The sequence below is a fragment of the Felis catus genome, chromosome B1 (assembly GCF_018350175.1).
Source record: "Felis catus isolate Fca126 chromosome B1, F.catus_Fca126_mat1.0, whole genome shotgun sequence".
Classification (NCBI taxonomy): Eukaryota; Metazoa; Chordata; class Mammalia; order Carnivora; family Felidae; genus Felis; species Felis catus.
In genome coordinates, this window is record NC_058371.1 from 146,099,842 (window position 1) to 146,123,979 (window position 24,138).

The window sequence follows — 24,138 nt, forward strand, 5'->3', positions numbered from 1 at the left end:
AGACCCAGCTACACCTACAAACTAGTCTACCTCAGCCCATCACCCCTACCCACATCTAGGCCAAATAGGTTTAGATGACTGCTTTCTAATTTAAAGCTCTCTATTCTTTTTTTTTTTTAATTTTTTTTTTAACGTTTTATTTATTTTTGAGACAGGGAAAGACAGAGCATGAACAGGGGAGGGTCAGAGAGAGGGAGACACAGAATTTGAAACAGGCTCCAGGCTCTGAGCTGTCAGCACAGAGCCCGACGCAGGGCTCCAACTCACGGGCTGCGAGATCATGACCTGAGCCGAAGTCGGCCGCTTAACCGACTGAGCCACCCAGGCGCCCCTAAAATTTTCTATTCTTAAGGTAGTTCTTTCCCCCTTGATACCAGTCACAATGATCTCCTACCACTAGACAAATAAAAAATCCAGCAAAATCAAAAATCCATCCTTGGCTTAACCAGTGTGTTTTGCTTGTTATTTTGATCGCTCATAAGCCTTTCTCAAGGCTTTTCTGTACATACAGCCATGACACAGATAAAGTATGTTTTATTATTCCTAATTCTGAATTGGAGAGTTTTAATATATTTTTTAAATTTTTTTTAATGTTTATTTTTGAGAGAGAGAGAGAACGCAGAAGAGGCTTAATACATACTTATGAAACGGTTGCTTTGAAAAGTTTTTTTGGCACATCCTTCATGCCACTTTCTACTCCTCCTTTTCCTCTTTAACTTAAGCTTATCTGACAAAGTCAGCTAGGCAGGCTAACCTCACTAGAGTTCAGCGGGAGAATGCACGTTTTCCCAAGGGCAGGCAGCTAGCTCCATTAAAGCAAGGATTCAGTGAGCAGAGTCACACATGCTTACTTCCTTCTTTCAAACTCTCCAGTCAGATACTATTCCTCCTCCCATGTAATGATCTAAGGAATGAAGGTCAGCAGTTTTTTCTTTCCAGTCCTTCTGCAAGGTCAAAAGCTCCTTTTTCACTTGTCTTCAGACTGGAGTTTGTGTGCTTCTGGAGGCCTAGCAAAATTTTCTAGGGCTACCATGCAGACAACTTTTGTATCTTTAACTTCCATTTGTATTCTTTCCTGAAATCCCTCTACCTGAGAAAGTAGCAGTGTTCTACAGAGTCTCCTTAATTATTTCCCTTTTCAGGAGCAAAAGATTTCTCTTCACCAGAGAGAATGTAATTATGGTGCACTGCCCCAGGGTGTAAAAACTTTCAAGGTGGGCAGAAACTTTCAGGTACCTAACAGACATAATTTGAAACGACAGTAAAGTCCTGCAAAAGCAAAAACCTCAAAAAATTTAACAAAAATAAAATGATTTGTCTTTTGGGCTTATATTTGAACTCTGGTTTCATTAGTTAGCATATTGTGACATTTTCCATAAATTGAGTGTCATTGTTTTGACACATATATTTAAATGTACACATAATACACAAAACACTAGATTATGGGCAGGGAGTACACAGTTTGAAAACATCTTTTAGAGGACAAGGAAAGAAAACAGTTTGAAGATGATTTTCTCACTTTATGAATCAAAGAGGAAAATTTAATTGTTAATGTCACTTATTAAGAGATGTTATACTTTTATTCTTACTCATTGTTTTGACTATGAAAGTAACACCATTAAGTGCCCACTTTCACAAATAGAAACAGGGTACAGTTATATAAAATAAAATTGAACGCCACCATCTTTCTGCCACCCCTCCTCCAGGCTCACTTTAGAGTAGTCATTAGCTTTCATTTGTATCCTCTTTGCCTTTTTCTCTATTTCTACAAACAGAGCCACGTAACAGGTTCCCTTCCCAGTAAGTGAGATCATTGGACTGCCATGTGCATTCTTTTCTTCTAACCAGTGTAATTTGGGAGCATATTACCAAGTATAGAACACTTAAAAAAATTGTTTTCACGTTTTTTTTTATTTTGAGAAAATGTGCAAGCTGGGGAGGGGCTGAGAGAGGGGGAGAGAGATTCCCAAGCAGGCTCGGTGCTGATATAGCATAGAGCCCAATGCGGGGCTTAAACCCGTGAACCATGAGATCATGACGTGAGGCAAAATCAAGAGTCAAACACTTAACTGACTGAGACACCCAGCTGCCCCATTAATGGCTGCCTAGTATTTTGTGAATGTGTACTGTTGTTAATTTATTCCCCCCATTCTTGGCATTGATGGATTTACCTTGTTTCCATTTATTGCCACTATAATCAGCTCTGCAATAGAAATTATTTTTTCACTATGGTTATTTTATAGAATAAATTCTTTGGATAAGCAGTTTGTAATTTTAACAGGAGGCTTTTGAATTACCTTTCCTAAAATACAACTATTTATACCCACAGCAGTATAGGAAGGAACTCATTTTCCCAAACTTGTGTTGATCCATGATATCTTTTTTAATTTTGCAAAATTAATGAATAAAACATGGTAATTTATTATTTTAATTTACATTTTTTAGTGATTGTGAAAGCTATGTATCTGTCATTTATCCATTTTAAAATTAGATTATCTTATATCATTAATTTGATCTTGACATTTAAAAATATTATTTTCTCTTTACAGTGATTCGACTATAATCTTGATTAAATAGTAAATTGAACTAGATGACTTTGAATTTTATGGTATTCTAGTTCTCTTATGATAAAATGACATTGTGTGACAACTTTTTTTATAAAGTAAATCTGTTTTATTTATCCTTTAATAGTTAAGAGAAGAAAGCCGGAGGCTGGCCTTGGCTGCCAAAAGAGAAAAGAGAAAGGAGAAGAGACGAAAGAAAAAGGAAGAGCAAAGAAGAAAACTAGAAGAAATCGAAGCCAAAAATAAAGAGAACTTTGAACTCCAAGCTGCTCAAGAAAAAGAAAAGCATAAAGTTGAAGGTATTTTCTCTAACTTACCATCTAATTTGATTTATGTAATACATTGTATTCAAAATGATATTTCCTTAAATATTAATAACTTAAGGTAAAAGTAGATTTCTGTCATTAGCCCTTAAGTATTGTGTGCTATTTTCATTTATTGACTTCTCCCTAGCTTTTTATTGTGAAGAATTTCAGAGCTACAAATTGAAAGAATGATAAAATGAACACCTGAGTACCTTCTACCTAGATATTAAAAATAAACATTTTACCATATTTGCTTTATTTTTTTTTTCTTTCTAAACATATGTGTATATTTTTTCTAAGCTATCTAAATGTAAGTTGCAAACATCTTGACATTGTACCTATAAAACTTCAACACTTATCCTAGGGATGACATTTGCTTACATAATCACAATACCATTTATTATACCTACAAAATTAAGTGTAATTCCATAATATTGATAATCCTAAACATATTTAGAATTTTCTCAAACTGAGGGAGTTATTTTAACTGGATTCTAACGAAAAGATTATTTGATATTGAAAATATTGTGAGGAGAAACCACTGCCAGTAAGCCACCAAATATATACGTAGTGTGTGTGGTGTGTGTGTGTGTGTGTGTGTGTGTGTGTGTGTGTGTGTATGTGTGTGTGATTTCTCTCTCCTCCAGCCTTTTATTTTGAAAAATTTCAAACTACAGAAAGGTTTATGGATTAGTATGATGAACACCTGTATGTCACCTGGATTCTTATAATATTTTTGGCACATTAATTCAATTTGTTTTTTTTTTCCTTTCTTTTTGAATAGATTACATGTAAACTGGGCACCCCATGCAGAATCATCACTAAATACTTGAATATGTATTTCCCAGAAAAAGAACATTATTTTATATAACCACAATAACATTATTATACCTGAGAAATTTAATAATTATATAATATGTGATATATAGAGTAATTATTCACATTTCCCAAATTGTCCCCCAAATATTTTTTATAACTGCCTACTATGTATTGTTTAGGACTTAGCACAGAGAGGAGATCAATCATATCTATTTCATTACTAATGAATGCTGGAATGATTGATGACTTTACATCTAATTGTCAACTAATAGTCGCAAAGTAACTCCTGATTTTATTGTTCTTCAAGTGCTTAAAGCTAAATATATTCTATGGGGCTCCTTGGTGGGTCAGTCAGTTAAGTGTCCAACTTTGGCTCAGCTCATGGTCTCACGGTTTGCGGGTTCAAGCCCCGCATCAGTCTCTGTGTTGACAGCTCAGAGCCTGGATCCTGCTTTGGATTCTGTGTCTCCCTCTCTGCCCTTCCCTGGCTTGTGCTGTGTCTCTCTCTCAAAAGTAAATATTTAAAAAAAGAAAAAAAAAAGCTAAATATATTTTGAATCACTTAGAACTGTCTAACTTGGTATTACTACTTTTACAGATGAGCCTGAAGTCTTGACAGAGCCTCCAAGTGCCACAACCACTACTACCATAGGTATATCTGCAACCTGGACAACTTTGGCAGGTTCCCATGGTAAAAGAAATAATACCATAACCACAACCAGTTCAAAGAGGAAAAAACAGGAAAAATAAAATTACTCCAGAAAATGTTCAGATTATATTTGATGATCCACTACCAATCTCATATAGTCAGCCAGAGAAGGTAAATGGAGAGTCCAAGAGCAGCAGTACCAGCGAGAGTGGGGACAGTGATAACATGAGGATTTCCAGCTGCAGTGATGAAAGTAGTAACAGCAACAGCAGCCGAAAGAGTGACAATCATTCACCTGCTGTGGTGACTACCACGATGACCAGCAAGAAGCAGCCATCAGTTCTGGTTACATTTCCAAAAGAGGAGAGAAAATCTGTTTCTGGAAAGGCTTCAATAAAGTAAGTCCCAATTTTCACTTTTATTATTTATAGTATCATCATGAAATGCTTTGTTGCTGAATTTTTTAGTAAAGCAAGCAAATTAATTGGCAAAATAAGGGTTTGTCTTTGTGCTAAAGAAGTCACAGTTTCATTTTAATTGAAGAATAAGCTATTTTTTAAGTTTTGTGTTAATGAAAGATAAAATTATTTTTACTATGTAACTTCTTTATTTTAGTTGTTAAATTTAGCCCATGAAAAGTATTGACTATGGTTTCTCAGGGGTTATTACTGTAATTCATCTCTGCTAATTTTGACCTCATGATAGTATCTTCTTAAAAATTGTCTGTTCATATTATGCTACATATTGAGAAGTGAAAAATAAGTTCTTCATTTGTTTACCATATTTATTCCAAAATAAAAGAATAAAATTATGTAATAGATTGCCTCTATTATTTAAAACTCTATATTCTGTATTTAATGTATTTTTCCCCTCTGTTAAAGATTGTCAGAGACTATCAATGAAGTGACCAGTAATTCTCTGTCTACTTGCACAAAATCTGGTCCGTCTCCCCTTTCCTCTCCAAATGGGAAGTTAACAGTAGCAAGTCCTAAGCGTGGACAAAAGAGGGAAGAAGGATGGAAGGAAGTTGTAAGAAGGTGAGTGACTGTTCCTTGTTTTTCTCATTGTTTATATGTGAGATGTTGTTTACCTTACAGTTAGATTCCTCCAACTATTCCAAAGGTTGCAAAGAAACTGGTGGCCCTAGGCTGAATCTGAATCTAGCCAACAGAGATAGCCTATACCGTACTGTAGATGAGAAAAACAATTGGATATAAATGCTTTTAAAATTAGGAGATTTTACATTAAAAAGTTAACATAATTGCAGTATCTGCTTGACCCTAGGTATTTGCTGTCTGGTAGAAAACTAATGTAAATACTTTAAGGTGATAAATTGTGTTTCGAGTACTCAACTTGGTAATCTCAGAGCCCAGTATGTGGTATCTTTTACATACTTGTAAGTATTTGAAGAATGAATAAGTATTGGTTTTAAACTATTGTTTGTAAACCACAGGATATCTTTATTTTAAGAATTTTAGGACTAAAATATTTGTTTATAGTTTGCTTGAAATTTTTAATGTTATGTATATTAAAAAAGTAAAACAGTATCCCAGAAACTAAAAGGTCATACAATCCTACAGAGGATGTATTGTAAATCTTTGATAACCTATTTTAAAGAACTTCCCACAAATTCCAACAAAAAATTAAAGTTTTGAGTATTTGAACTAAGAGCTGTGATGAACCAAACTCATTCCTATTAATCCCACAATGCACTGTATAGTTTTTTTTTCATATTTTTGACCAAAGCCTCCCCACACCACCGTCTCTGTCTTCATCTCTGTCTCTGTCTCTCTCTCACATTCGTGCACATCGCACACGCACTCATTCACATACACACACTTTTGTACTAACCAAAATCACAAGATTAGAGTACTGTCTATACAAAAGTATGGTAACTCAGTTTTTCTCCATGTATTTTATATTGTGGTATACTAAGAAATTCTTAACTAATTTGAAAGTAATGATCACTGACTTATTATTATTCCCTTCAAAGGAATTATTAAGTAACTTAGTTATGTATATAAAAGTACAGGGGTCATACCTTACCTTTTAAAAAATACAGCATTTTAATTTAATATCTAATCTACCATTCTAAATAAATAATTTGCTTCTTCAATAAAGCATGGTTGGCTCATCTTCTGATGCCTCTAAAATAATACAAGGTAACAATGCATTTTTAATATCATCCTTTCAGTTATAAGAGAATAAAAAGAATGTGAGTCAAACACCCAGAAGTGCCCACAAGAAGCGTTACTTGTTTCTTCAGGCTGGATTAGGTGCCCCAACCAGTGTATCTTCATGATACCTTATTGGAGCACTCGTGGCATGATGTTCTTTTCCTACTTGGTATCTACATAGTCAGTCTATGTGGGCAGGAACCTATGTCTGTCTTATTTGCCATTAGTATTTGCACTAACACAGTGCATGTCTACATAGTATGTACTTTATAGATATTAACAAATGATGAAAGTCAAAAAACCAAACCATCTTTGGTAATGAGATGAGAAGCTATGATAAAAGCGCTTGCTTACGTGACCTCTCTCATTTTTTCTCTCTCCTGTCACTTAGTTGTCTTTTATCACCTAGAGTAAGAATAGATAGAAGAGGCTAACTCAACAATAATCTATTCTGTGTTTACAGAAATGTATTTTAGTAATCCTCTCTCCTCCATATTTTAATCATAACCACTGATATTAGTGATATATCTTAATTTACCTTTGCAACTTTTAAACAGGTCAAAGAAAGTATCTGTTCCATCAACTGTGATATCCAGAGTGATTGGAAGAGGAGGCTGTAATATTAATGCCATTCGGGAGTTCACTGGTGCACACATAGATATTGATAAGCAGAAAGACAAGACAGGAGACCGGATAATAACCATAAGGCAAAACTTTGTCTCTTTTGTTTTCTCCCTTTGTGTTTTACTGAATTATACTTTAATGAAATTACAAGCATTTGAGTTTTCACTGGAACTTTGTGTTTAATAGCATACTTTTTTTAAGTGGGAATTTGATTAGTGTTTGAGAAGAAAACCTTTACAGTTTTTCTCTCTAATTCATATGCTCTTGTGAAATATTTCAAAGGGCTCTAAAGAATTTTTCTTTTGTGAGTGTGTGACAGAGGCTTAGATAATGTTTTCCTTACATAAACTGTTCATACAACATTCTTAAAATTTTATTCTGAGACTTTTTAAGAAGGAATAGGTTTCTTACCCATTTTAAGCAGTAGGTTTCCCTTTTGCCCTTAAATTAACTTTTGAGATTTATTATTCTGAGGTTGTATCCTTAGACTATGAGGTTAGTAATAGATTTAACTCTGAAATGGGTATTTGTCTTACATTGAAGATATCTGTACCTTAATTCCCTTTAAATAAAGATAGGATATTCTAAGAAATCCTAAGTTTGGTTATGAAAGGCACGTGCCCCTTAGGAGCTGATAGTTATATAGTCGACCTTTAAGGGAGGCAATTAGCCATCTCTATTTTGTATTTATTCTCCTATCTTGTTTTTCCCTTTCCTGGGATAGGTGGGTAGTCCCAACCTGCTTTATCTAGACAAGAGGGAAGCAGATACCTTCTATGAGTAATTTCCCCCTTAGGGTTTCCATAAGGCTTTCCTTGCAATCAAATATTTTCCTGAAGATTTAACACTAGGGTTTGACCTGATGCCCATTGTTGGCCCTGTCAGGATTCCTCTCTCCTTCTGAGACATCTTTTCAGAGGAAGTATGAGAATCATTCTAATAGAGTTTAGTCAGAGGTGGGGGTCATAGATAGGGTCATCTTAGGTACCGGGACTTAAAATAAAACACTATTTTTTTACTCAGTTTTTTTGTTGTTGCTCTTTGTTTACTTATATTGCTTTTAACATTGACCAACTGTTTAATTATAGTGTTATGGATTACATAGGCTTTTAAGTGCAGTGGTTTTTCTAACTGTAATGCATTTTACGATGGGAAAATGACTTCTTAATCTAAGGAAACAATAGCAAAATGCATTTTTGAAAAGTCGTTTACTATTCCTTTGAAAACTATAACGGCATACCAGGCCAGTTTATTGCTCTGTTTGCAGAATACCTCAAGAATAGTCAGAAAATTGCTGCCTAACCTTTGTTATTTGTTCTCTGTATGTATGTGTACACTCACACAAATGAATTTAGGCTATACCTATTAAAAAGGAGGGGAAATTGGACCTAACTTTTTCTTCTTGGTCAACTTACAGGGGTGGCACTGAATCAACAAGACAGGCAACTCAGTTGATCAATGCTCTGATCAAGGATCCAGACAAAGAAATTGATGAACTTATTCCAAAGAATCGTTTGAAAAGCTCCTCAGCAAATTCCAAAATAGGGTCGTCAGCACCTACCACCACTGCTGCTAACAGTTCCTTAATGGGAATTAAAATGACGACTGTAGCTCTGTCATCAACATCTCAAACTGCCACAGCACTCACGGTGCCTGCAATTTCTTCTGCATCTACTCATAAAACCATTAAGAACCCAGTGAATAATGTGAGGCCTGGTTTTCCAGTTTCTCTTCCATTAGCATATCCTCCTCCACAGTTTGCACATGCTTTGCTTGCTGCTCAGACTTTCCAGCAGATCCGTCCACCAAGGTTGCCCATGACCCACTTTGGAGGTACTTTTCCACCAGCTCAATCCACTTGGGGTCCTTTTCCTGTCAGGCCTTTGAGCCCTGCCAGAGCTACTAACTCGCCTAAGCCTCACATGGTGCCTCGCCATAGCAATCAGAATAGCAGTGGTTCTCAGGTGAATTCAGCAGGTTCTTTAACTTCAAGTCCAACAACTACAACCAGTTCATCAGCTTCAACGGTGCCTGGTACATCTACAAATGGCAGTCCAAGTTCACCTTCTGTCAGAAGGCAGCTTTTTGTCACAGTTGTGAAGACATCCAATGCCACCACCACAACAGTCACAACCACAGCAAGCAACAACAGCACTGCACCCACAAATGCCACATATCCTATGCCTACTGCCAAAGAACACTACCCAGTATCATCCCCATCTTCCCCATCACCACCAGCCCAGTCAGGAGGGGTTTCTAGAAACAGCCCTTTGGATTGTGGAACAGCATCTCCAAATAAAGGGGCATCTTCCTCTGAACAGGAAGCAGGTAGTCCACCAGTAGTAGAAACAGCAAACAGTAGACTTTCAAACAGCAGCAGTTCTTCTGGGAGTTCATCAGTTCATTCTACTCAGCAACAACCTCCGGGATCTGTTTCTCAGGAGCCAAGACCACCTCTTCAGCAGTCTCAGGTTCCTCCCCCGGAAGTTAGAATGACTGTTCCTCCTTTAGCAACAACAAGTTCTGCTCCAGTGGCGGTGCCTTCTACTGCCCCAGTGACTTACCCTATGCCTCAGACACAAATGGGATGCTCCCAGCCTGCTCCTAAAATGGAAACCCCTGCTATTAGACCACCCTCTCATGGCACAACGGCCCCTCACAAGAATCCAGCTCCAGTGCAGAGTTCATCTGTTGCAGTCCTAAGTGTCAATCACATTAAAAGACCTCACAGTGTTCCCTCTTCTGTCCAGCTACCTTCAACCTTAAGTACACAAAGTGCTTGTCAAAATTCAGTACATCCAGCAAATAAGCCTATTGCTCCCAATTTCAGTGCCCCCTTACCATTTGGGCCCTTTAGCACATTGTTCGAAAACAGCCCTACTTCTGCTCATGCCTTCTGGGGAGGATCTGTTGTTTCATCTCAGTCAACACCAGAATCTATGCTATCAGGAAAATCCTCATATTTGCCAAATTCAGATCCTTTACATCAGTCTGATACTTCCAAAGCTCCAGGTTTTAGACCACCATTACAGAGACCCGCTCCAAGTCCCTCAGGTGAGTTTGTATTTTCTAACATTCTGCAGCTGTTCCTTTATACAAGTGATAGGAAAACTCTTGGTCATTTTCTAATATTTTTATTCCATGAATGGGCCAGATAGAGATTGTTGTATTTAGTTCACTCAAATGCTGTTTTGAGTATTAGATGTGTTGAGTATGGGTTTTTATATTTTAATTCTTATTTTTTTGAAGTTTTTTTATTTATTTTGAGAGAGACAGAAACAGCGCAAGTGGGGAAGGGGCAGAGAGAGAGAGAGAGAGAGAGAGAGAGAATGAATCCCAGGCAGGCTCTGTGCTGGCAGCACGGGGCTCGAACCCACAAAACCTTGAGATTATGACCTGAGCTGAAACCAAGAGTAGGACGCTCAACCGACTGAGCCACACAGGTGCTCCAAGTATGACGTTTTTTAAAAAAGTCTTTTTAGAAGCCACAGTGGACTTTATCTTGAATTTCCCAGATAAATTTCTTCGTCAGATATATTTTTCTCTCTCAAAATAAAGCAGTCTTTTTTGTTTTAATAAATTAAAATTAAAAAAGGTTTATTTCAAAAAGTAATAAAGCTTTTTAAAATTTGATTTCATTTCTTTTTTGTTTTTAAAATAATGAGAAAAACAGGGGCATCTGGGTGGCTCAGTCAGTTGAGCGTCTCACCTTGGCTCAGGTCATGATCTCACCATCCATGCCCCTGGCTCTGTGCTGACAGCTCGGAGCCTGGAGCCTGTTTCAGATTCTGTGTCTCCCTCTCTCTCTGTCCCTCCCCCACTCATGCTCTGTCTCTTTCTCAAAAATAAATAAATATAAAAAAAAGAAAAGAAAAAAAATAATGAGAAAAATACAGAGCCACATAGTTTTAATAAGGTAGCTCCTAATCGTATGTGCTCTTCAAATTAAAATTGAATAAAATTAGAAATTCCTCTTGGTCAAACTAACCGTTTATTGAAAACTGTATAAAACTGACATACATCACTGTGTAGGTTTAAGGTGTACAGCATAATGATTTGACTTATATTGTGAAACGATTACTGTAATAAGTTTAATTAGCATCCATCATCATATGGATACAATAAAAAAGAGGGAAAAAATTATTTTTCCTTGTGATTTTTTTTTTTCCTCTTTTTTTTTCCTCTTTGGATTTTACTCTCTTAACAACTTTCATATATATATCCTGCGGCAGTGTTAACTATAGTCATCATGTTGTACATTACATCCTTATGGTACTCATTTATCCTATAAATACCTTTTCATCACCTTCCTCCAGTTCCCCTTTCTCCCACCTCTGGTAACCACAAATCTGATCTTTTTCTATGCATTTGTTTGTTTTTAGATTCCACATATTGAAATCATACAGTATTTGCCTTTCTCTGACTTACTTCAATTACCGTAATTCCCTCCAGGTCCATCCATGTTGTTGCAAACGGCAGGATTTCCTTCCTTTTTATGGCTGAATAATATTCCTCTGTGTGTGTGTGTGTGTGTGTGTGTGTGTGTGTGTGTGTGTGTGTGTGCGCGTGCGCACACACATATGTATGCATGTGCACCCACGACATCTTTATCCATTCATCTGTTGATGGACACCTTGGTTGTTTCCATGTCTTGGCTATTGTAATAATGCTGCTGTGAACATGGGAATGCAGATATCTTTTTGAGCTAATGATTTTGTTTCCTTTGCTATATTTCCAGAAGTGGAATTGCTGGTTTATATATAGCAGTTCTATTTTTAATTTTTTGTGCAGTCTCCGTACTGTTTTTCATTGTGACTCTAAGCTGGCCTTATTTCAATATTTAATAAGCACATATGGCTAGTGGCTACTGTAATAGAAAGTACAATATCAAATATATCTGTTTTCTTGGAAAGCTCTATTATCATTTAATATGAGGCTGATATTTATAGAGAACTTAAAGAAAGATCTCCTAGTTGTAAGTGATTGCTTTTTTTATTAACTTTTTACTTTGAAATGTTTTAAATTTATAGAAGAATTCTTCTGTAATTACCCCATCTTCCCCTAGTATAAATATTTTATATAATCCTTTATTTTTTAAAACTAAGAAGTTAATATTGGTACAGTACAGTTGACTACAGACTTTATTCAGATTTCACCGGTTTTTCTAATAATGTTCTTTTTCTGTTGCATTGTCCAATCTGGGATACCAAGTTGTCTCTAGAGCTATGTATTTTAATGTGAACATTTCAAGTAATTAAAGATAAGCCATACCAGAGATAGACAAACTATTGTCCATGGGCCAAAAATGGCCTGCTGCCCATTTTTACATTTGTTACGTTTTAAAATTGAGATTTAATAATAGTGTAAGATTTTTTAATGATTAAAAATATTTTTTAAATAATACTGTGTGACACAAAAAAATAGGAATTTGAATTTCAGTGTTCATAAGTAAAGTTTTATTGGAACACAGCCATGCCCATTCATTTACATATTGTGTTATAGCTACTTTCATGCTTTAATGATAGCCTGAAAATATTTACTATTCAGCCTTTTGCAGAAATGTTGCTAACCTGATCTGTGTTATTGAAGTGATGACATTCTGGGACTAAAAATTTCTAAATTTAATGGGAACTGGATGTAATTTTTACCTATTCCTATGACATGTGAATACAATGTAATGAACATGGTCAGTAAATGTTTCTTTGCTGGGGACTGATGGAAGTATTTATGTGTACTTACAAAATAATACAATTTCTCTTGAGTACTGAAATGTTAGAATTAAGAGATCATCATATGCCAATGCATTGGGAATGTTTTTATATTTCATATTTATGATAGTTGGAATTTATTGAAAATACTTCACTTTTCAAAACAAGGTGAATTCTAGGTAGTGTGTTGAGAAAGACTAAAATTAAGATTTAGAGAAAAAGGAAACAAATTCTTATTTTGTGGAAGGGCAGGGAAAAAAGGCCAGCTCTATAAAGGAACTGAGGTTTTTGGGGGTGTATAGTTGAGTAGAGCCAAAGTTAGCATGAAGTTTAATTTGAGAGTCTGTTGGGAGTACTACTCAATTCAGGTCAGCAAAACAGGCATGTTTGCCTTCACAGTTCTACCACTATTACCACACTCAAGAGAATTAACATTAATTAGATAATACCAACCAATATGCAATACCATCCTCCCATATATAACCATTGTGCCTGTGTGCTTCTTTCTTTTCTTTCTTTCTTTCTTTCTTTCTTTCTTTCTTTCTTTCTTTCTTTCTTTCTTTCTTTCTTTCTTTCCTTTTCATCCAAAATTCAATCAAGGTTCACACATTGCTTTTGGCTGCCATGTTTCTGTGGTCTCCCCCAGTCTAAAATCTCACTACCTTCCTTTGTTTTTCTTGACATGAATCCTTTGAAGAGTCCAGTTGTTCTGAAGAATGTCCCACATTTTAGATTAGATTCATCTGTTTCCTTAGTCCATGATTGATTAGATTCATCTGTTTCTTTAGTCCATGATTACATTCAAGTCAAACATTTTTGGCAGGAACTTCAAACGGGTGATGTTTTGAACCTCACACTGCATTACATCAGGAGGCATTCACTGAAGATTGTTTCACTATTAGCTATAGAAAGGATGGCCACTTAGTTAAGATGCTGATCATCAGATCTGTCCATTGTAGAAGTATAGCTATGTTTTTCTCCCCCTATAGTTTTTTTAGACTTTTTTTTTTTTTTTTGCGTATACATGATTGAGTTTATTATAAAAAAGGTAAGGAAAAATGGGGTTTGAGATAGGAAGGATACAGGTGGATAGGCCTCAAGAGCACTGCCACTGATCTACCTGTTCTTTCACATCAAGAAGTTGATCTTGCGAGTCATTTCCATGCTGTAGATCCACTGGCAGGTTTCATAGCTTCCCCTCTGTCATCGGCGACAAGGCTTTTCATAGTACCGCCGCCATCGCTTAATGTCCTCAATGAGCCCATCCATGGTGAAGATTCTGTTTAAGGTCCTGTGGGTACCTTCCACATTTCCTTCCTGTACCATCAACAGTCCTGGCAATGAACTTCAGATGTTTTGCCATGACCTTGGGATTTAAATCTTTACTCTGCAGGACCCCATGCTCTCCAGAGCCAGCTGCTGGGAACCTTCGCTCCTAGACTTTATTTTTTAAATAGCACTTTTAGGTTCACAGAAAAGCATAGAGAAAATTGAGAGGAAAGTACAGAATTTCCCACATATCTCCTGCCCCCAGCAGGCAGAGCCTCTTCCATTATAAGTATCCCTGACCAGAGTTGTGCATTTGTTAGAATTGATGAACCTCTATCAACACATCCTTATCAAAGTCTGTGGTTTTTATTACGGTTCACTTTTGGTGTTCTACATTCTGTGGGTTTGAACAAATGTTTAATGACATGTATCCATCAGTATAGTATCATACAGAATATTTTCAGTGTCATAGAAATAGTCTCTGCTTTGCCTAGTCATCCCTCTCTCCCTCCTGAGTTTTTTAAAGATAAGTTTTTATGTAATTCCTTGGCCATTAGGCCAGTTGAAATTCCAATGTTGATATTAAATCTACATGTATTCTATAATTAAAGTAGCATATATTAAAATTAAATATAAAAATAATTTTCCTTGATAATTGTTCCTTTTTTATAGTTCTCTTTATAGAAGGGAAAATGAGTCAATGGACTGGAAGAAATAGCAAGGAGAAATCTAAAATATTTGGGGGGTATTTTAGAGTCTCTTAATTTTAATTTAGTTTTTTTTTTTTAATTTTTTTCTCCTACAGGTAACTATTATAAATTATCTTCTGTCTTTCAGGTATTGTCAACATGGACTCGCCATATGGTTCTGTAACACCTTCTTCTACACATTTGGGAAACTTTGCCTCAAACCTTTCAGGAGGTCAAATGTATGGACCTGGGGCACCCCTTGGAGGAGCACCCGCAGCTGCTAACTTTAACAGACAACATTTTTCCCCACTTAGTTTGTTGACTCCATGTTCATCAGCATCGAATGGTGAGTATTATACCTTATAATTCCATAAGAAAAGTTTGTATATGTTTCCTTAGAGCAAGAGGTTTTAAGTGGGCAAAGACAAAAGATGACTGACGAGCTGTGAACAAGTCTTGAATATATCAAGACTAATGAAATGGGAACAGAGGAACAAACATTTTTATAAATAGCAAATGATTAAAAAGTCTGAAATACATTATAATTTTTGAGTGATTTCACCGCTTAGTTTTTTGTTATACTCCTCTTAACATTAATTTTTATACCTAAATATATAACAGATCTGGATCAGTGTCTTCTATGTTGAGCTGAAACTAAACCATCATAGGAATAAACATATTCCTTAAGATGTCTACATATAGGTGATTCATATCCGTGTGTGTGTGTGTGTGTGTGTATGGATAATTTTTGATTTTCATGTTCATGGAAAAATAGGAGTTGGGAGAAAAGGAGTTAAAATTGCAACATGACTGCTCATTGAAAAGGGTTAACCTGAGGGGTAGGTGCCTGGGTGGGTCAATCAGTTGATTTTTGCTCAGGTCATGATCTCATAGTTTGTGGCATCGAGCCTCACGTCGGGCTCTATGCTGTTAGCTTGGGGTGAATTTAGGATCTTCTCTCTCTTTCTCTCTCGCTCTCTGCCCCTTCCCTGCTCATGTGCGTAAGTATTACTCTGAAATTTTTGGTAGCTAATCTTTAGAATGGGTTCTCAGAAGCAGAGACTGTTTTTATGCATAATAAAAACATATTAATATTTATTTAGGAAATATATTCAGGGATTTTGTGATGAAATTCAGAAATTATGATAGGTTGTTTTGCCCTATAGTTTGTTTCACTGTGTGGGCTTTTCATTTTTTTTTTTTATTTTTTGTTTTTTGGTTTGGTTTTATGTTTATTTGATTTTTGTTTTGGTTGAAAAAACATTGTGCTTTTTGTAACAATGCAACCAATATAGGTTAAGTTTTCTAATACATTGCTGATTGATACAGAATATCACTGAAGCTATTAAAATTGTTTTCATTGATGCATTCCAACATTTTTTGAAGTTTCAAAAAGTTTCAGGGGTGCCTGAATGGCTTAGTCGGTTGGGCATCCGACCTCAGCTCAGGTCGTGATCTCGCAGTTCACGAGTTCGAGCCCTGCATCGAGCTCTGTGCTGACAGCTCAGAGCCTGGATCCTGCTTCGGATTCTGTGTCTCCCTCTCTTTCTGCCCCTCCCCTGCTCATGCGCTCTCTCTCTCTCTCGCTCTCTCTCGCTCTCTCTCGCTCTCGCTCTCTCTCTCTCAGAAATAAACATTAAAATTTTTTTTTTAATTTTCTAAAAGTTTCAGAAATTTTCAAACTTATAGAAAAATTGAAAGAATACTTTAAGAAGCATCCATATTCCTTTCAATTGTTAACTCCTAACCAATTTTTTAAACATTTTGCTCCATTTTATGTAATCTCCAGTTTTTTATTGTTGAAACATTTGAAAGTAAGGTTTAGATATGACACCTGTGACCTAAAAACTTTAGTGTCCATCTTAAAAATAAGGACATTTTCTTACACAACCACAATACCATTATCAAATAAACGTTAATATTAGTAATGTCACGTCATATGTACTTCCTATTCAGATATCCCCAATTGCCCTAAAACATTTTTTATACATTTTTTTCCCCTTCGAACCATGAATCACTCAGGGTAAATGTATTACATTAGACTATGTCTCTCAGGTCTATCTTAAAAAAATAATTTTAAACTTGTAAGCATAGTACAAAGAACCCTTATATATTTTTCTCAGATTCACCAGTTGTTAACATGTTGCCACATTCTTTCATTTTCTGGGTGTGTAGGTGTATACAATTTTTTTTCTGAGCCATTTTAGAGTTAGTTGCAGGTATCAAGCTATTTTCCCCTGAATACTCTAAAGGATTATATTTCTTAAAAATAAGAATATTCTCTGCTACAACTATGGTACAATTAGCAAATTCAGCAAATTTTATGTTGGACAGTATTAGCTAATACATAGTCCATATTTACATTTACTAGGTGTCCCAATAACACCTAGTAATTATAAATATTATAATTATGAATAATAATAATTATATAGTTTAAATTATATAGTTTAAATAATAATAAATATTATTTCCTCTCATCCAAGATTCAAATCAAGATCACAGATTACATTGAATTCCATGTCTTTTTAGTGTGAAATATTCTGGAACTGTTCCCTCAGTCTTTCTTTGTCTTCCAAAGAAAGACATTTTGAAGAGTACAGGTCAGTTGATGATAAAATTCCCCTTCATTTGTTTTTCTGATATTTCTTCATGATTAAATTTAGGCTAAGTGTTTTTGACAGGAATATTAGTATGTAGTCAATGTTGTGTCCTTATCTCAGTATATTGCATTAGAAAGTATAAAATGTTAAGTTTGTGCCATTATTGGCACTGTTGACTTTGAATCATTTTGTTAAGATCATGAATACCAGGTTTCTGTACTGTCAAATTATAATTTTTCCCTTTGTAATTAGTACGTAATCTGTGTAGAGTTTCTGTGAGACTGTGTTCTTATTCCTCATCATCCTTTCAGGGGGAAGAAGTAGCACTTTTCTGAGTAATATAAAAATTTTACTTTTGAAATGATGTTAATGTTTATAAATTCCAAAAACACCACACCCAACTTTGTTGAAGGAAAAATGCTAAAATTGAACATAAATAGAAACAAACTTATCTGTATTGCAAATTATTAACGTAAACCTACTAAAAAAATAATCCAGGGGAGCCTAGGTGACTCACTCAGTGGGTGTCCAGCTCTTGATTTCAGCTCAAGTCATGATTCGCGATTCACAGTTCATGGGATCAAGGCCTGCGTTGGGCTCTGCGCTGTCAGCGCAGAGACTGCTTGAGATTCTCTGTCTTCTTCTTTCTCTGCCCCTTCCCTGCTCATGTTCTGTCTCTCTCTCAAAAATAAACGAGCATAAAAAATTTAAAAAAAAAATAGAACAATTCAAAAAACTTGTGAACATAGTACTTTATATACCCTTCACTCTAAAGACGATGAGATTTCAGACAAATCTTCAATTCTGCTTAGGACATGTGATTTTTATAATGTTACGGATAAGCAGTTCTAAAATTATGGGGTTTATTATAGGATTGGGTTAATAAGTATATTGATGATGCTGGGATGCATGGTCCTCACTGTGAGGAAAGAGAGGTGTAAAATGGGGTAAGGCAAGGAAGAACCCTATGGAATTAGAGGATCACTGTGAACTCATGATTTTTCAGTTATCTATATATTGGAGTGAATCATATAAAATTGCAATTTTCCCTCTAGCGCTATCTACTGAAAGGGCCTAGAAACAATCTTTAATAGCAGTGAGCACATCCAGTGTTTCTATCTATCTGTTAAATATTTTTGTCCACTGAAAGAAACTATGCTTTTTTTTTTTTTTTTTTTTTTTTTAAGAGAGGGAGCGCATGAGCACAATTGGGGGAGGGGGCAGAGGAAGGGAGAGAGAGAGAATCTTGAGTAGAATCCATGCTCAGTGCAGAGCCCGACATGGGGCTTGATCCCATGACCCTGGGATAATGCCTGAGTCGAAATCAAGAGTCGGATGCTCAGAGGACTGAAACACCCAGGTGCCCCAGAAACTAGGCTTTCTTAGCTGATTCTAGAGTTGGGGGAGGGAAAGCATAAGGGCAGCCTGCAAAGTCTTCTGGTGTTAGTAACTGTTTACAATGATGGGGACATGGCAACACACAGGAAGCAGCTTTACTAAAGGGACTCCCACTGGCCAAATTCAGGAAAATTTGACTACCATAATGAATAATGGCAGCTCATGGGATAAAATAAGAATCCATAAGTTCATAATGATTATGAATAAGATTTTAGAATTTAATTTAATTAGTTTTTTTTAAGAAATTAAAATTTTACATGGGAACTCTCTTCCTTACAGTATAAGGACAACTCATACATGTGGGAGTTATGATTTGAGTCATTGTTTTGCAACCATTAAAGTGATTCAGGCAAGACTCTCACTTTTACCTCTAATACTGAATTTTTAACCAGTCTGCACTTTCTTCACTTAGTATAGATCTTTAATACTGTTATTTTTTAATGACAATTTAGTTTGTTAATCTGTTCATAGGAATGTAATTTTGTATTTTCATTTCTTCTAGTCTTTCAAGATTTTGTTTTCAGTATTTATCTACATACTTTTAAAAGTTGCCATTCTGGATGCTGTTGTAGAACTAACCACAGAAGCATGTGACTTATTTTTCATAATGTATTTGTCTGGTTTTATGTACTTGAACAGGTTCTGTCCTTTTCTCCATATAGTCTATACATCTTCTCACTCCCTCTCCTTTAGGACACCAGATATTAGGACCTGGCAAGTTAAGTTGGGATGTGGCGGACACCAGACCCTTCCTGTAAATTTTTTGTTAGAAAGCAAAGAACCCTTTCTTGAGGCCCCAGAATAATAGATTGGTGATACCCAAGAACCTTCTGCATATAAAGGCTGGGTAGAGATCACCTGAGCCCTTATTCCACTCAAACTACTAAGATCTGTTTTACCAACACTCAGTCAGCTCATGCATTGGTACTGATCACTGGCCCTAGTCTGTGCATTTCAGTCCTTGGCAAATTTAGTCAATGGGCCGTGTTGACATTCAGTCTTATAAAATTGTTGTCAGATCAAAAAGCAGTAAAACATAATTTTGAAAGGAAGAAACTAATTTTAATTGTGACACAATATACGTGTGTGTGTGTGTAGTTGAAATAATATATTTACAAAACAGTTGTTATCCTTACAATGTATGTTGCATGCTGGTATTTTCTGTTCTGTTTTCTTTCTCCTTTAAAAACATTTTTGTAAGCTAGTCATGACCAGCCACATTAATCTCATTATCAATGGTAGTTCAGTAAACACTGAACAGAAGCATGAAGAAACAGTAGTTTTCTTGAAGGAACATTTTTTTTTTTTTTTTAAATGTGTAAGTCACTTTGCTCTTTCAGGACCTGTTGTCATTTCAAAACCGAAATGGATTTACCACGAAGTCAATGAAGTTTAAGCTTCAGGGTACCTTATTTGCCAAGGGACCCTGCCAAAGCCGTATACCTAGTTTTGTGTTTGTAATTTTATATTCTTTTTCTAAAGAAGGTTCTCCAGGCCTGAAATGGATCATTCTTCACTCAGATGCCATCATTAGTCCAGTAAGCCTGCAGAGAGGAAGCAGTAAACAGTCATCTGATAAAAATATGGCTATGAGATTGGCAGAATCTGTGGAGAGGACAGATTTCTTAAATGGGGCAAGTCAGCAGGCAGGCCTCATTATTCTGTCCATTTAAACAGAACATGGAGGGTTGCTGTTATTTTGCTTTGTTTTGCTTTTGTTTTCGGAAGGATTCAGGAAAGGAAAGAGAGACTAGATCTAACACTGAGGATTGGGCAGGTTTCTGGGGGTGATTCTAGCAGAGGTAGAACTCATTTGTCCATCATTCCATCCATCCATCCTTCTTGCCTGCCTACTACCTTTGACTTTGTCTTGACCTTAGTTATAATGGGTTGATTTTTCTCAGGTATGTAATTATGCCCTTTTGGTACATAGTTTAAAAAACAAAACCTAAAACTTTATCCCTTGTGTTTACACCTTCTGGAATATTCTCTTATTTCCAATACTTTCCCAAGTTTTGTCATTGTTTCCAGCTTTACTGAATTATGCTGTTTTTCATATGTTTTTCTTTCATTTCTCTTAGCCCACATTAGAATTTTAGAATACAGCTTTCTTTCTGATACACCTTTGGAATATTAGAGCTTTCTTTCTGGCATGTTTTTATTGTCTGTAAGATGTTATGGGTTCATATCTCTGTTAGTTCACATAAATAGCTTTGTATGGAATTTGGCTTCAGTTCTATTCTGTTTTACATTTTTAAATGAAATGAGTTTTCCTGAATATTTAGAAAGGATAAGTGGATCAGATATCTTTTCTAGCTTAAAAGCTCTAGAATTTTGTCTTTTAGGTAAGTATGCACAAATATGGCCTTGTACTTCATTATATTTCCTGGCTTTGTTATCCTTACCCTCCCACCACCCTCACCTCTGCCTTCTCTTAAATGATCTTGTGTTTGATTTGCTCTGTTGTCTCTTTCCTGCTCAATTTGGAATCTGTTCCCAGAAGTTTCGTATCAGTGTGGCGCTTTATTCTGGAATGAGATTTCAGCAGATATTTTTGAGAGTTCATAGGGCCACTATTGCTCTGACTTCTTCAGACTTTATTGTAAATCCCTTGTAGTTACCCAGCATAGGCAGAAGTATCCCACTTTCACCTGCTGTTCTGATTGGCCTTTTCTGCTTTTCCTCTGACTACCTTTGACTGTTTTGTTGTTCTCCTATTCTGTTCTTAGGTCTGGAGAATTGCTTCTTTTCACACAGATGCTGACAACACAGAGGTCTTGTAGCTGTTGGTGATTTGTCCCATTCACTTGTATTATTCAATTCATTTGGATACTTTGTTAGGTTTGTTATAGATGTTATCCATGGGTTTTTGGCTTTGTTTACTTGGTAGATTGTTTTATGGAAGGATTTGGGAAGAATCAAAACTTGCTGCTTGCTGAACCTCCATCTTCTTAGAATTCCCTCTTATACCAGTGTAATTTTAAGGTGAATTTTAAAATATTTTTAGTTGCTTCAAAGACACATAGTTGGCTTTTCTATTTTGTTATGATTTGTTAAAAGTAATGCTGTCAAATGCTAATGGATCCATGACCACAGGAAATATAGATAGATAGATAGATAGATAGATATAGATAGATATATACACATATATATATTTGTAATGTTTTATTTACTTTTGAGAGAGAGAGCGTGAGCAGGGAGGGGGCAGAAAGAGAGAGGGACAGAGGATCTGAAGCAGGTCCGTGCTGTCAGCAGAGAGCCCCGATGTGGGCTTGAACTAACAAACCAGGAGATCATGACCTGAGCCAAAGTCGGATGCTCAACTGACTGAGCCACCCAGGTGCTGCCCCCACAGGAGATATATTTTAATTTTTTATTAAATGGTAAAAGTTTTCTTGATTTACTTTTACAGATAAGCTCAGAAGTTTCATGTTTTTGTTTCCCATTATCTTTATCTTTATAATAAATTACAATTTATAAGGTACTTTCACATTTTTTTTTTTTTTGGTTAATAGTATCACCACAACTCATTGAGAGAGGTGGTACTATTGATTTAGCCTAAGTGGACCTCTGTAAGCACTAGTAAGACAACATTGATCTCCACAGTATAGTACTTTGCAAGTCTATATGATTCTAAAATATGTATAGCAAATCATTTTTAAGCATATTTAGGCTAATAATATCACTGAATTTTCTTTGTCCTCCAGATTCTCATAGCTTGGGAAGTAGAAGCAATATGCTTTTGGGTATGTGTATTTGTATGTAGATAGATAGATGGATTGATTGATTTTGCAAATTTATTAGCTACCCGAATCCTTTTGGAGGAATATAGACACACACACACACGGAAAACGTAAATGTAAAAAAGATGGTTAAATGGAAAAATAGTATTAAATGACTATCTCTAGGGCATACAGTCAGGCAGTTATGAGTAAATTGTAGATAGGCAGGCAGGTAACTGTTTAAACTTTGAAGCTTCAAGCTCCACCATTTATACCCTCTTTAAATTTAAGTGTGCTTGATACTTAAACTTTTCACAAGAAATAAAGTTTTGGTTTTCTTATTTTTTTCTTCTCTGTAGTACATGAAGAGATTGAATCACTAAAGAATACTCCCACATTGACTATATTAAGAACTTACCTTGTTTTGATACATAAAGCTTAAATTGTCATTTCAGAAAGCTTGCTCTGTGGAATACCATGTGATACAATAAAACAAAGTTGGGCAATGAGGCATAGCTTTCTGTTGGAATTTTATTAGCATGTTAAGGTTTCTTGAAGTCCTGATTGAAAGAAACTAATTTTTATGTTAGATTTTCCAAATTTGTTGGATACCTGAATCCCTTTGTTTTCGTCATTGTATACCAATGGACACGTGTTCTCAAGGAGTACAGTTTGGAAATCGCCAATACAGGCATGATTTTCCCCACCTCTATTTTGGTGGTGTTTACCTTTTTTACTTTAAACATTGTCTTCTTATTGCTCTGGTGTTTATTTGGCTCAGTGTCAAACATTAATTTATTTAAATATTAACTAGTTTAATGGGTTATATCACATGTGTAGTTGGACATCTTTACATTCTGTCATGTAACTAAATGGAAAAATTATGAATCAAATTTTTAAAAATTATTGCAAAGTCCTGGACCTTAACCAAATTTCAGTATACATAATTTTCTGCATTATTTTCATGCTTCATTTTCCTCAGAGAACACATACTTATGGTGTCTTCAGGATTTAAGATTTGATTTTACAAAATTACATGTATGCTCTATAGATGACATGTATACTATTTCAAAATATCTTTTCTCTAGATTCTCCTGCACAGTCAGTATCCTCTGGAGTTCGTGCACCTTCACCTGCCCCATCATCAGTACCTTTAGGGTCAGAGAAGCCCAGCAACGTCTCTCAGGACAGAAAAGTTCCAGTCCCTATTGGGACTGAACGTTCTGCACGTATCAGGCAAACTGGAACTTCAGCTCCATCTGTTATTGGGAGTAATTTATCTACATCAGTAGGGCATAGTGGAATCTGGTCTTTTGAAGGGATTGGTGGCAATCAAGGTAAGACTTGCTATCCTGCCTACTAGAAATTAAGTTTATGCATTTAACTAAAATATCATAAGTAATATGTAACTTTTACAGTCATTCTTAAAAGATCTGTGTTCATATCTCTTTGTTTTGACTAATCAATTTTAAGAGTTCATGCCATTTTTTTATTCCCATGTGATCTCCCATTGAATTTATCATTGCATTCTGGAAATTGTCTAATACAAGCATATTGTTTTCTCCATTTCACTGTATTAAGGAGAAGCTAGTATTTTCCTGGGACTCCAGCTCT

The 24,138-nt window shown here is 35.7% G+C and overlaps 1 protein-coding gene across 1 annotated transcript in view; it reads left to right on the forward strand.

The window, feature by feature from the left end:
- Positions 1-24,138, forward strand: part of ANKRD17 (ankyrin repeat domain 17) — a 164,936-nt gene that overhangs the window by 138,559 nt on the left and 2,239 nt on the right. Inside the window, 8 exon segments of the mRNA XM_045056229.1 lie at positions 2,692-2,863; positions 4,287-4,420; positions 4,422-4,735; positions 5,219-5,374; positions 7,072-7,221; positions 8,556-10,192; positions 14,953-15,150; positions 23,613-23,861. Of these exon segments, the coding sequence (XP_044912164.1) occupies positions 2,692-2,863; positions 4,287-4,420; positions 4,422-4,735; positions 5,219-5,374; positions 7,072-7,221; positions 8,556-10,192; positions 14,953-15,150; positions 23,613-23,861 (3,010 nt within the window).